The sequence below is a fragment of the Phycodurus eques genome, chromosome 11, assembly GCF_024500275.1.
Source record: "Phycodurus eques isolate BA_2022a chromosome 11, UOR_Pequ_1.1, whole genome shotgun sequence".
Taxonomy (NCBI): Eukaryota; Metazoa; Chordata; class Actinopteri; order Syngnathiformes; family Syngnathidae; genus Phycodurus; species Phycodurus eques.
Genome location: NC_084535.1, coordinates 5,458,397 through 5,473,166, shown reverse-complemented (window position 1 = coordinate 5,473,166; position 14,770 = coordinate 5,458,397). Strand labels below are relative to the sequence as shown.

At 41.3% G+C, this 14,770-nt stretch overlaps 1 protein-coding gene across 1 annotated transcript; it reads left to right on the top strand.

Annotated features, from left to right (window-relative positions):
• Window positions 1–709: 709 nt before the first annotated feature.
• LOC133410073 (PDZ domain-containing protein 7-like) lies at window positions 710–14,438 on the top strand. The gene is made up of 16 exons (XM_061690811.1): window positions 710–881; window positions 1,011–1,148; window positions 1,291–1,465; window positions 1,915–2,082; window positions 2,270–2,417; window positions 3,462–3,522; window positions 4,504–4,923; window positions 9,044–9,172; window positions 9,340–9,485; window positions 9,878–9,969; window positions 10,071–10,165; window positions 11,065–11,133; window positions 11,242–11,425; window positions 11,467–11,648; window positions 12,093–12,193; window positions 14,217–14,438. The coding sequence occupies exons 1-16, from the start codon at window positions 710–712 to the stop codon at window positions 14,376–14,378; spliced, it is 2,442 nt and encodes an 813-aa protein (XP_061546795.1). The 3' UTR covers window positions 14,379–14,438.
• The last annotated feature ends 332 nt before the right edge of the window (window positions 14,439–14,770 follow it).

The window sequence follows — 14,770 nt, the reverse complement described above, 5'->3', positions numbered from 1 at the left end:
ACAACAACAACAACAAAAAAGTATTATGATGGAAAAAGTAACTAGTCCCTTTTGACAAAGCAAGGAGTAGAAAGTAGAGATTTCTGTTTTCAAATGAAACGCTGCTGTCAGGCGGAAATCTTTAAGTGACCAAATTTGGTCAATTTAATATTTTTTTCCACAAATCGATACTATTTACAAATGATTGCCGTCTTTCTAGTATTAATGGCTCAACAAACATGGCCTTTTGTTTTCGGTTTCCTGAAAAGGGATAGGTTTGGAGATGCTAGCTTTCCGCCCGATGCCACCTAAAAGTCAGAAGTCATCAGAAAAATAAGTACTCCAATTCTGTACAGATACCTGAAAATCCTATTTAAGTACAATAAATATGTATTTATCCTTCATCAATTCCCACCACTGTCAAGTAGTCATTGGATAACCATTGATAACTAGCCATGGTGCTGTAATATCTTAAAAAAGAAGGACTTTTATGACCGAGAAAAAGGACACAGGATCTTCCCAGGACAGCTCACCGCATCAGGCATCCTTGTTAAGTTAAACATGAGCCGAAGGGGAAGCACCGTGCATTTCTGATTGGACTACACAAGGAGAGAGCCACAAAAGGCTGCCACATAGTCCTGAAGAGTGAGTGGACTTTCTCCTTTAAATCACTTTCTATTATAACTGTCAAAGTCTGGATGAGTGAGGGAAGGCTTGCGGCACCCGCGGCATGGCTCACCCCCACAGGGAGATGACAAACGGGGGCGGGCGCCTCCGCGTCCACAACGGGGGGCAGGCCGGGGGGTCCCACTGCTACATGCTGAAGAGGCAACAACAAGGACACCGACGGAGGTCGTCCTCGCCCATGGGCCGAGTTATCCTCATCAATGCTCCTGTACAGGGTGAGTAAGACAATCCAGCGATTGGGAAAACCTTGGCACACTCGTCAGACAGTTACTAGTGAGGCAGAACTGTTGGCACTAGTTGACATCTACGTGCGACTAGTACTATCTGGTGATGGGTGTGTTCAGGTGGAGATGACAGTGAAGACATCCGCACGGTGACGGTGGACAAGACTGCGGACGGCCGTCTGGGTTTTAGCGTCAGGGGCGGCTCTGAACACGGACTGGGGGTTTTTGTCAGCAGGGTGGACGACCACGGCTCAGCAGGTCAGCGGGAAGCGATCGTCCGTGCTACTTGTGTCGTACGACGCGTCTTCGTTTAATTAGCCCAAGGGCATTCATCGAGTACACACCTACCTAATTACTCACCTACCCGTTTACGGTCCTACCTAACTGCCTCCCAACCCAGCTCAGGCCGGGCTGGCCGCGGGCGACAGGCTTGTGGAGGTGAACGGCGTGAGCCTGGAGAGCATCACGATGGGCAGCGCCGTCAAGGTCCTGACGGGAAACAGCCGTCTCAGGATGGCGGTGAGGCACGTGGGCAAGATCCCCGGCATACGCTACTCCAAGGAGAAGACCACCTGGTGAGCGGACCGTGCTAGCATCTGCCATCTCTTCCGTCTTGGTGTTGTATTGCAGTAGCGGATGGATTACTGCTTTTCACCTTTAGGTCGTTTGATTATTTGACAGTGACTGGCTGGAGATCAACAGCTAAAAGACGCTTGTTTTGGGCAGCTAGCGGTTAGCTGCTTTGGGTTTTATGTCACAAGACACAGTTGACGGGATTTAAACATTTATTCATTGTGCTTGTGAGTGGAGCTACAAGGAGGAAAGGCGGGTACAACATGGACTGGTCGACAGCCAATCGCAAGGCACATACAGTACAATTGTGGTTCGAAGTCGCCCTAGATATTGGCTCGGACATTAAAGTGACACCACAGCACCCTCTGCTGGATGTGTTGGGGCACTGCTCCACTTGCCTCCAATGCAAAACACCCCCCCTGGAAGTTCAAAAAATGTGTGTGTGTTTTAGGGTGGACCTGATTCACAGGAGGATTGTGGTGGAGGAGGGCGGACACACTCCGTCGGAGGACAGCGCCCTCCGCAGGATAGTGCATCTCTTCACCACATCCGACGACGACTGCCTGGGCTTCAACATCCGAGGAGGACGAGAGTTTGGACTGGGAATTTACGTCTCGAAGTAATCGAGATCATCAATTGGAAATGTTGTTTCTAAGCAGGCGGCCTTTTGGAATCACTGTTTATTCTTCTTCTTTCAACATCTGAATTTTCTTTTTTGGGGGGCTCAATATGCACTGAAAATTCCTACATTTCAGCAAGCGATGAATAGTTTCCGTATCTGTTCATGTCTGTGTTTCAACGGTCAGGTTGGACCCGGGCGGGGCGGCAGAGCAGCACGGCATCAAAATGGGGGATCAGATCCTGGCGGCCAACGGGGTCAGCTTCGATGACATCACACACAGCAACGCCGTGGAGGTCCTGAAGAGCCACACGCACGTCATGTTAACCATCAGGGTGAGAATTTTGGGGGCAAACGCTGGATGCAAAAGTAGCAGTACTAGTTAGTGAACACCAAAGCTCACTGATGGTGTAGTGGGTTGTGGTCTTTTTCACCACAACCCCGCGGCAGTGTGACACTGTCCATCATTTGTCCTGTGATGGAGTTCCCCAAGTGTTGGGACAACACACCAAAGTGTGTCACGTGTGTTCGAGAGCTCCACAATCCTGCTCAGTGCAACCAAAAGTGGCCTGGTGCTGCCGCACTCGTTATCTCGGGTTGCGCGTCGTGAACGGCGTCCGTGTTCATTATTGATGGGCGGCCTGCGATCAGGTTGGAATTTGTCCTATCCTGCTTCCTGCGTGTGCTGCAGCCAATTATAGACACTATTCATCGTCACACGTACAGTATCTGACAAAAGTAAGCACACCCCTCGCATTTTTGTTAATATTTGATTATATCTTTTCATGGGGACACTTTGTTATCATGTCAAGTAGTCAGTGCATGGCTTGTATAACAGTGTAACTTTACTGTCCCATCTAAAGAACTCAACACGCAGCGATTAATGTCAAAACTGTGGGCAACAAAAGCGAGTACACCCCTAAGTGAAACTGTCCGAATCGGCAGTGGCCCACGCTTGTGTTGTTTTACCCATATTATGGGATGTAGCAGGATGCCCCGTGCAGGCGCGGCGGACAAGTGGAAAGGTGTCGGTCTCGTAAACCGAAGATCACGGGTTCAATCCCCGTCCGTGCCTGTTGACTGTGCACCTCAGAGGAAGTAAAAGAAGGTGCCTAGTATTTAAGCAAATGAGACAATGTCATTGCAATAGTGTGCACACCCTTATAACTGTGGCTGCATTCAGAATGAACCGATCATACATATATATGTATTTTTATATTAGTTGCACAGGTTAAAGGTCACATTTATAATGAAAAAAATAGTATTGAAATTATTTATCTTGGTCTAATTTGTTTATGTCACAAAAACCTGGCATTTGAAAAGGGGTGTGTAGTCTTTGTATAGCCACTGTATATACTGCATATATAGTTCTGTTACAGGAAGCTGGAAGATACCCCGCATATAAGGAGATGGTGGCGGAGTACGGCTGGCTGGACAAATGTATGTTGACTTTTTCCACAAGTGACAATATTTTCAAACACACGGATCATACTTTAAGACACTGTTTAACATCACTGTTCAGTGTATTAATGCTGAGTTATTTGGTGGGGGGCGGGGGCGCACCGAGCTGACATCTATGCCTCTTGGAGTTGATTGTGAAAATTCAGTGATATTACATACTCCGAAATAAAGAAAGAAATGAAGATCGTTCTTAGTTCATGTCCTGTCTGAGCGGCTTAGAGGATTAATAGCACAAGAGGTCAGACTGCTTCTGATCCCCACAAAGCACACAGAACATTGTGCAAATTGAACTTGGTGTGCGCGTGTGTTCAAATACGGAATAACAACCGGCTTGTAACGCTCGAAAGGCCGCCAGCTCAACGCGAACATACATTACAACATACCATAGACGGGCTTACGGAAATTAGCAAAGGCGTTAGGGTGATTCCAAACCTTCCAGCAACTGCCACTTAACACACTTGGCGCAGCAACACATACAAATAGAGGAGCAGGCTTATTTTAATTCTTATTTTTGAATTACATTTACAACCAAAAAGTCGAAATTTTCTGAACAAAAAGTTTTGTTTTTTTTAAGGAAAAGAAACACTAATACGTAAGTTATAATTTTATGAGAAGTTTTATTTTTCAGATTTAAAACAAAAAAAATATTTTTTTTGAAAGAAAGGAGGAAAAGGATAAAGGAGGAGGATAAAGAACTTATGACCTGCGAGTCTTGTTAAATTTTCTCTCTACATGTGTTGCTCCACAGTTTGTGTTCAAATAGCCGCTATACCACTGCGACACTGATGCTATTCGTTAGCCTGTCTGTGGCGGTTTGCTTTTTTTTTTTTAGCATTAAGCTAAACAGACCTGTTCACTATCCGCTAAGTCGGGTCATTCGTAAGTCAAGTTACTAATACATTACAATTAGGTTGTAAATGTCGTTCACTGAAGTCGAATGATGCTTGTTTGATTTTGCAGTTTCCAATGGGTCCGCGTTGGCGTCGGGTTCCTCCCAGGGCTCCGAATCTCATTCGTCTGTGTCGTCGTTGTCATCCAGTAACCCCGTGAGCTCCCTCAGCGCTCTCTCCCAGCTCATGTTCCCCCCTCCCGTCTTTGGCTCCGACATGGTGGACGTGGCCATCTCCACGCAGGACCGGCGCGCCGCCCGCCCCGCCGCGGACACGGCGATACAGACGGAGCCGCCCTGCGCCCGCGGCCGGACGGTCGGGGCCACGCTGCTTCTGAAGGACACGGTCATACGAGGGAAGGGAGAGGGGCCCGCGGAGGTCAGCCGGGACGGGGAAGGACGGCACCGAGGTCCCGAGACCGAGGTCCTCATGGCCCTCAGTAGGCCTCGCGAGCCCATCAGACGTTCCCAGAGTCACATCACCGTGTCAGGTGGCGTACGTTTGATACTGTATATACATACACAGTAGAACAAAGCAATAATAATAAGTTATAAAAAAATGCTTACATTCCCAACGCCAGATCAGTGTCAGGTGACACCCAGACAGTACATTGACATTTTGTACGTTCTGTTTGTATGTACTGTATTATAAATAACAATATAATAATTGACAAGGGAAATATTTAAGTGAACATTCCTGAAAAGTGTATGTTTTTAAATATTCTTGTTTAAAAAAGTATACAAACATATTTCCAAAACATGAAACTATTAAAATTATTTTAGGGCAGAAAACTACATATATGTAATAAAATCCATCCATCCATTTTCTGTACCGCTTATCCCCACGAGTGTCGCAGGCGGCTGGAACCTATCCCAGCTTCGGGCGAGAGGCGGGGTACACCCTGAACCGGTCGCCAGCCTATCGCAGGGCACATATAAACAAACAACCATAAGTGCGGATGGATGTCTGTGTCTATATGTGCCCTGCGACTGACTGGCGACCAGTTCAAGGTGTCGTCCGCCTTTCGCCTGAAGTCATCTGGGATAGGCTCCAGCGCCCCGCGACCCTAACCAGGATAAGCAGTGTTGAAAATGGATGGATGGATATATATTTCTAAAAAAATGAAAGTAGTATGCCTATTTTACAAATATTTTAAAATCATCTAAAAACATTGAGGCATGTTTCAGAAGTTTCACAAATACAAATATTTTACATAGATTGAAGTATGTTAAAAAAAAAAATTTTTTTTTAAATTAACACAATTTAAAATGTTAAACATTTAAGAAACATGACAAATATTTTAAAACTTTTTAAAATATTTTTTAGATGTTGTAAAATGTTACAATAATTAAATTTACACTTGCCACTATTAACAAATATAAAATAAAGTTAAAGTAAATCAAATTAAATATATTTTTAAAAACTACAAATGAACCGCTTAAACCATTTTGAAATTAAAAACATTTTAAAGTGTTTAAAATGTTACAATATTTCAATTTCCAACAATTAAAAAAGATGAATGGAAAATAGGTTCACATAGTCACAGAAATATAGATTATTAAAATGAATTTCCGGTATTATATATTTTTATGTTACAACCCCAATTCCAATGAAGTTGGGACTTTGCGTTAAACATAAATAAAAACAGAATAAAATGATTTGCAAATTATGTTCAACCTATATTTAATTGAAGACACTACAAAGACAAGATATTTAATGTTCAAACTGATCAACTCGATTGTTTTTAGCAAATAATCATTAACTTGGAATTTTATGGCTGCAACACGTTCCAAAAAAGCTGGGACAGGGTCATGTTTACCACCGTGTTACATCACCTTTTCTGTTAACAACATTCAATAAACGTTTGGGAACTGAGGACGCTAATTGTTGAAGTTTTGTAGGTGGAATTCTTTCCCATTCTTGCTCGATGTACAGATTCAGCTGTTCAACAGTCCGGGGTCTCCGTTGTTGTATTTTGTGCTTTATAATGCGCCACACGTTTTCAATGGGAGACAGGCCTGGACTGGAGGCAGGCCAGTCTAGTACTCTTTTACGACTAAGCCACGATGTTGTAACACATGCAGAATGTGGTTTTGCATTGTCTTGCTAAAATAAGCAGGGGCGTCCATGAAAAAGACATTGCTTGGATGGCAGCATACGTTTCTCCAAAACCTGTATGTAACTTTCAGCATTAATGGTGCCTTCACAAATGTGTAAGTTACCCATGCCATTGGCACTAACACAGTCCCATACCATCACAGATGCTGGCTTTTGAACTTTGTGTCCATAACAGTCCGGATGGTTCTTTTCCTCTTTGGCCCGGAGGACAGGACGTACACAATTTCCCAAAACAATTTGAAATGTGGACTCGTCGGACCACAGAACACTTTTCCACTTTGCATCAGTCCATCTTAGATGAGCTCGGGCCCAGACAAGCTGGCGGCGTTTCTGGGTGTTGTTGATAAATGGCTTTTGCTTTGCATAGTACAGTTTTAAGTTGCACTTACAGATGTAGCACTGAACTGTATTTACTGACATTGGTTTTCTGAAGTGTTCCTGATCCCACGTGGTGATATCCTTTACACATTGATGTCGGTTTTTGACGGAGTGCCGTCTGAGGGATCGAAGGTCACGGGCATTCAATGTTGGTTTTCGGCCTTGACGCTTACATGCAGTGATTTCTCCAGATTCTCTGAACCTTTTGATGATATTATGGACCCTAGATGATGAAATCCCTAAATGCCTTGCAATTGTACGTTGAGGAACATTGTCCTTAAACTGTTCGACTATGTTCTCACGCACTTGTTCACAAAGAGGTGAACCTCACCCCATCTTTGCTTGTGAATGACTGAGCAATTAATGGAAGCTCATTTTCTACCCAATCATGGCACCCACCTGTTCCCAATTAGCTTGTTCACCTGTGGGATGTTCCAAACAGGTGTTTGATGAGCATTCCTCAAGTTTCTTTTTGTCACGTGTCCCAGTTTTTTTGGAACGTGTTGCAGCCATAAAATTCCAAGTTAATAATAATTTGCTAAAAACAATCAAGTTTATCAGTTTGAACATTAAATATCTTGTCTTTGTAGTGTATTCAATCAAATATAGGTTGAACATGATTTGCAAATCATTGTATTCTGTTTTTATTTATGTTTAACACAACGTCCCAACTTCATTGGAATGGGGGTTGTAGAATGCGCATCTTAAACTTGAAAAATGTGAAGAAATATTTAAAAAAAGATTATGAATTAATTACATTTCAACTCACACAATTAGCAAAAGTGAAAATGGGGTTCAATGTTTATTTAAATGTATTTTCCATCCATCCATTTTCTGAGCCGCTTCTCCTCACTAGGGTCGCGGGTAAATGTATTTTGTTTATGATATTGTGATCTCTATTTAAAACATATTCACTGCCATTGACGGCTTTACAAGTCAAATATCCATATTAACTGGGAAGGCTGACAGTGAATGAGTTTAATGACATTATTATAATTAGTTCCTCAAATTGAAAATGATCATTTCCTGCACGCTAAGGTATAGTCAAAGAAGCACACACTCCTTCAATCACATTTATGTGAACAAACAAACAAAACACAAAAAACATAGAAGCCTTTTGACTGGTTGGCCTTTCGTCTTCATTTGTCAGTCGCGAATGCAGAGCGCGAGCGACTTGGCTGATTGGACTTGTTATGTTGTGCTCTCCATATGGATGGCCTGCTCACGCAAAGATTGCTGCCATTTGTCAGCGTTAGAGCATCGCATACACACGCAACGCATACACACGCATCGCACACTCACACAGGCAGATTTATCGTGCTCTCTAGAAATAGCGACATCGTGCGCATCAAGCCACTTCGAAAGGAGCGTGCTCACTCTTCCATTCATAAAAAAAAAAAACATTTCAACATTTTCTTTTCATGAATTCTAAATATTTACAAATATTTCAAAATGTATTTGTTCTATATAAAGATTTTCTTGTCATGAATTCTAAATATTTAAAAATATTTCAAATGTATGTTTTCATTTTACCCTGCGATTGGCTGGCAACCAGTTCAGGGTGTACCCCGCCCAATGATAGCTGGGATAGGCTCCCGCGACCCTTGTGAGGATAAGCGGCTCAGAAAATGGATGGATGTTTTCATTTAAAATTATTCCAAAACACATTTCAAAATATTTTATTATTCATACATTAAAAAAATCTGAAAGAAATCAGAAATCATTTAAAAGGCATACAAAATTAAGCATATTGTTTATTAAAAATATTGCAAATATTTGAAATCTATATTTAACTTTTTTTATGAAAAAAAAGGAAAATAGATAATATGAATTAGTGTGACAAAATCTATTATTTGAAATAATTTTACAGCTATTTATTTAAATTCATTTTCAGAATAAAAAAAATCTTAGATATTTGCAAAATATCATTAACATTTTGATTTAAATAATAAAAAAAAGGTCTCTGTTCTTGCTCTGACCTCACATCAAGACATGGCTGCGTATTGATTTTGGACCAATTTGAACACCATCGGTGCTTTAAACAAAAGACATTTGTATGAAAAATACCAACCCTGGATAAACCTGATGACTTTTTATGGTGATTGTTCTATTAGAGGAGCAGAAGCAGAAGCAAGCAGAGAAGGAGAGACGCAGCCCAAAAGACAAACCCAAGCTGCGGCGCTCCAAAACGTTTGTCAACCTGTTTTTCAGGAAAGATTGCAAAGAGAGGAACCCGTCCAGAGGTCAGATCACGTTATATTGCCACATATATATTTGTATATATTAAATTTGTACAGACCATACAAAAATCTCAAAACCAAGCCTAGCTATAACCAGTTTTCTATAGTACTAACTATATATTCCAAGGACATGCTTTCAGATGTTGTAATGTATCCCACCTCCGGTTTAGGAAAAGGTCACGTTGGGCCGACCTCCACCGGGGAGTCCCGCGCGGGACCGACGGGAGACCCGACGTCCCTGCGGCGCCTGGAGGACATGTCCAACAAGCTGCTCGGCCGGGACGAGGTGGCCGCTGTCATGAGACACTGTCAGCGGGTTAGACGCACGCTTGAGTGCGCAATCTGTTTCAAATTTGCAAAGAATTTCAAAGAATTCTACAAGAGTATTAGAAAATATAATTTGTCGTAGAAAACTGATTTGAAAAGTCTCAAAATATAACAAATATATAATTTTTAAAAAAATCTAAAAATAAAATATTTGAAAAAAAAAAAAAAAAAATCTATAAATATTCAGAATGTGTAAAATGCATTTTAAAGTGTGTTGTTACAATTACCATGTTACAATTGTTACATTCGGTATAAAAAAATCGTTTTCTAGAAATGTATATCAAAGTTGAATATTTAAAAATTTTAAAATAATAAATATATATCGTTTGAAAAAAACCCAAAAAAACAAAAAAGGAAAAAAAACTTTCTGCCCTCCTGCAGTTTTTAAGTGAGAAGGTTGTGGAGGATCTGGTGCGTCCCCTCTTGGTCATCTTGGACCGGCCAGAGAAGATTCTACTTCTCAGAGAAATAAGGTGACGCATCATGTTTGACGCCCACAAACAATGAGCAAGTACGACAGACAAAACGTTTACGTGAATACTGCACAAGTCTGCATGAATGGCGTGTTGGACAGGCTGCTGATTCCTCCAAGTGAGTTGAGTCATTTCGAGAGCTTGGTGACGCCTTTTGAAGAGCAGGCCTACAATCTGCTCAAGAGTCGAGCTGCTGGTAAGAAATATACGCAGTACTTGTTGCACTTAACACTGATTACAATAAAAAAAGCTCTGGCAATTTTTTTTTGGTAGTGTTTTGTCAACTCGTTCTACATTTTAGAAAAAATTCTTTATTTTAAAATGATTTTAAAAACTGGCGAGTGTAACGTAATGTCAATTGAAATATAATATTACCGGTAATTAACTTTAATTTATTAAATGTTGTATACTTTTTATTATTACTGTACTTGTATCAATATGTTATGCAACATTCTATTTGTACTGATAGATTAGATTAAATGTTTTTATTTGCATTAATTAAATTTGATATCATTATTCCAATTGTTATTTTTAATTAAAATTGTTTTTGCTCTGTTTTGCACATTGAGTTACCTTGTGTATGAAATGCGCTAGATAAATAAATCTGCCTTGCCTATATATAATTATGACATCAAAAAATATTATTATAGCAGTAGTCATTAGCATTCCACAATTTTGAAAACGTGATTTGATCCATAATTCTATCAGACATTACCTTATCTAACTTTTTAACGTAACTTTTATTATGTTTTAACAAACAAATGTAAACAGTTGACATAAATATTCATTAATTTTAATTGATTAAATAGTGTATACTTATTTTTATAATTCTATATGCAATAAATTATACATTTAATATTTAAACACGTTTTTATTTTAGTCCATTTTATTTGCGGTGTATAATAATACAAATATATCATGAAATAATCTTTTTTGATGGAATCATTGAAAATCCTTTATTTTGTCACATTTGTATTCTTATTTTCTATACTAATCAATTCATTTTCCCTTTTTTTTTCATTTGCAAATGTAACATTTTAATGGAACTAAAAATGTCTTTTTAGTAATGCTTTTTGGGGGTGGTTCCCTTGTTAGTACGTTCTCCAGTCCTACGCTCCCCTCACCGTGGAACCCCTCGACGCCACCTCGTAACCCCCGTCCCAGGTACGCGCAAGGACACACGCACAGAGCAAAAGCATTTATAATAATAATAATAATACTAATAAAACATTTTTTGAAGGAGTACTTTGGGATTATTTGTGTTGTTTTCAGACTACCGTGGCGGCTTCTTCCTCCAGCCCGTGCAGGATGTGCAGCGGGCCGGTCATGTGATCGACAGCAAGGAGGGACTGACTTTGTCTCCATTGCAGGCGTTCCCCCCCCTGCTGGACGTACCCGTGGACACCTCGGCTTCCTCCTCCTCCTCCTCCAACGGCCACGGAGGAGGCGAACGAGGGCGATCTCCTGTGAGGAGGTGAGTCCAGACTCCATCTTGAGGAGTCACCTGCGGGACTTTGCTGATGTCAGCGTACGCGTTCCCTCGCCCCGACGCACCAGGAGCCCCGTGAAGGATGTTTTTGAGAGCCCCCCCGCAGTCACGCTCAAGGGACGCTCGCACTCTGCACAAGACTACCGCGTCTCCACGTTGACCGTCTCCAAAAAAGCCAAACAGTCGCTGGGTGAGCAGACGCACCGTGCAAAGGTCACCAAAATATTATTTTCAAACAACTGTACAGTGGGAAAAAAAAAAGTCTACACCCCCCTAAACTATAACTAGGTAACAGTAAATAAGTAACTGGAGCTATGTAACTAATTATTGCAATTAAAGAAAAGTAATGTAAACAAAAAAAGTCAACAAAAAATGACTAGTGCACCTCAGTCGTCCTACTCGTGAGGACAAAGAACATACTAGTGCACGGACCTTAAACTGGATCACAAAGATACAGAAGAAATGCTCAAATGACTTCATACGACACATTCGATTACATGACAGAGTGAGGCCATGTCTGAGTGTGTACACGAGTAGTAGTTATAATAATACAGCAATAAAATACTACTACTACTAACAAAGTGTTCTTTGAATGTGTGTGCGCGCGCGCGTGTGTGTGTGTGTGTGTGCGCAGGTATTAGTGTGTCTGGAGGGCTCGAGTCGAGAGTCCAGCCAGTCATCAAGATTGAGAAGGTCTTCCCCGGAGGAGCCGCGTCAATGAATCCTGATCTCAAGGTAGCGACGTCATCAATTCACTTTCGGCTGGCACGACGACAACTAGCACCACAACAAGCACAACAACTAGCACGACTACAACCGTCTGGCTTTGGAGCATTTATTCGATATCCTACAAGTGCGCTGAATTGCACTCAGGGGTGTCGAACATGGGGGGAGGGGACAACTGTTCCAGGCCCCGCACCGTGGTGACAAATAATATCTGGAATAAAAACCCTGTTTTGAAACCCTACTTTGAAACCCGGACCCTGTTTTGAAACCCTACTTTGAAACCCTAACCCTGTTTAGAAACCCTACTTTGAAACTCCAACCCTGTTTTAAAACCCCACTTTGAAACCCTTAACCTGTTTTTAAACCCTTCTTTAAAACCCTAACCCTATTTTGAAACCCTACTTTGGAACCCCAATCCTATTTTGAAACCCTACTTTGAAACCATAACCCAGTTTTAAAACCCTACTTTGAAACCCTAACCCTGCTTTAAAACACTGTTTTGAAACCCTAACCCTGTTTTGAAACCCTAAACCTGATTTAAAACCCTCATTTGAAACCCTGTTTTACTCTACTTTGAAACCCTAATCCTGTTCTGAAACCCTACTTTGAAACCATAACCTTGTTATAAACCCTACTTTGAAACCCGAATCCTGTTTTAAAACCTTACTTTGAAACCCTAACCCTGTTTTTAAACCATAGTTTGAAACCCTAACCTTGTTTTGAAACCCTACTTTGAAACCCCTAACCCTGTTTTTAAAGCCTATTTTGAAACCTTTACTCCTGTTTTAAACCCTACGGTGACACCCGATCCCTGTTTTGAAACCCCAATTAGTCATTTGTCACTCGGAGTACAAGTAAGTCGCAGTTGTAAACTACTGCACAGAGTTGTTCTACTAGTGAGCCTAATTCCTGAATTGTTTTACTAGTGAGAATAAAGGTTACGGCTTGCCATAACACTAGCTCATCTAGTACTACCGCCACTACTCGCTAACTACAACTCCTACCACTACTACTATCCTCCGAATGGACGCATTTTTTTTTCTCTCCATAATCATCATGAATGCTCTAAATGAGCATAAAAAGGACGAGGGTCAGATTAGGTTGTCATCTATTTAATTCAAATAAATTACTTTTTTTTTAAATGCACTTTTTAATCCCCTCTTTGCGTAAATGATCCAAATCTTGTGATGCCGCCGCCACGAGGCTGTGCAACACAACAACAACAACAACAACAAACAAATCAAATAAAACCAAATGTTTGGGTTGTCTAAACTTGTTTCCTTGACAAATTAACGGAAAGTCCCGACGGCTGAGGAGGGAAAACACACCTGATTTTTCGTGTGTGTTACTTCGTAACCTTCATCCCGCAGGTGCATTTAAAAAAAAAAAAAAGAAAAAAAAAGGTCAGAGAAAGTCACTCTTGTCTCTCAAGTACTTAACACACTGCTCACATCCTGTAGGAAACTGTGCGTGTGTGCTCATTTGATATTGAAGGGAGAGGCCCAGCTGTGTCTGACATGAATCGTTTTACCGTTACGAGGAGTCCCGTTATGTTTATGTCCACAATCCTTATCTAGTAGTAAAAAAAAATAAACAAATACTCACCTCAAAGCAGAGGTTTTGATCCGAAAAGGTTTACCACTGTTTCACCTCACTTTTCCTTTTAACAACACTCAATAAGCGTTTGGGAACTGAGGACGACTAATTGTTGACACTTTGTTGGTGGAATTATTTCCCATTCTTGCTTGATGTACCACTTCAGTCGCTCACTTCATTGTCGTATTTTGTACGACAAAAAAAAAAAAAAAAAAGACGTTGCTTGGATGGCAGCATACAGTACATGGAGATGGTCACAACTCCTCAGTAAGCTGCAGTAATATTAGTGTTTTTTCGCAGAGGATAAATAATAAATGCTTGTGAGTATGGTTATATTGTCAGTCTACAAAACAAACAATTATGAGCAAAATATGAAGATTGTAAGCATGTTTCATCATGTCATGTACGTTTTGAGGTGTTTTGCGCGTGTTCACAGGCCGGCTACGAACTGCTGCGCGTGGACGGCGAGAGCCTGCAGGGCGTCACCCACCAGCACGCCATCGACGCCATTCGCCGTGCCTTCAGCAACAAGACCGAAGACCCCATGGTGCTAGTGGTCAAGGTCCCGAAGGAGACCCTCAAGGACCCTGCTTACTAACAATAATGGGCTTCATTTATGAAGAAATGCTAAATTTTATTTTATTTTTTTAAATATTAAATGGCACATAAACTGACCGTCATTCATGAAGTCAACATGCGGCGGGCCACCAGTCTGCCAGAAAGGAGATAATCCCAGGCTGTTCCATGAGATTTATGGCCAGATTAAAACTGTTGTACAGTATTACGTCAAAAGCGATAGTTTGGAGATGATTGCAAAATGGCTTCTCTTTATATTTTGGCGCTGGATTTTTGTCTGGCACAAGTGCTGCCTGCTCTGGAGCAATCTGCCACTTTGGAGCTTTAATTACATATGAGGAGGAGGGATTTGGTAAAAGGGGGGGGGGGGGGGGGGGGGAAACAAAACAGGCAGCCCATGACACAGTTTCAAGT

Bases quoted from the DNA above. Each gene is read 5' to 3' on its own strand.
- LOC133410073 (XM_061690811.1), top strand. From the start codon at position 710: ATGGCTCACCCCCACAGGGAGATGACAAACGGGGGCGGGCGCCTCCGC. The intron at 9,173-9,339 runs GTCAGATCACGT...CCTCCGGTTTAG, and splicing joins AGAGAGGAACCCGTCCAGAG to GAAAAGGTCACGTTGGGCCG. The intron at 11,134-11,241 runs GTACGCGCAAGG...TGTTGTTTTCAG, and splicing joins CCTCGTAACCCCCGTCCCAG to ACTACCGTGGCGGCTTCTTC.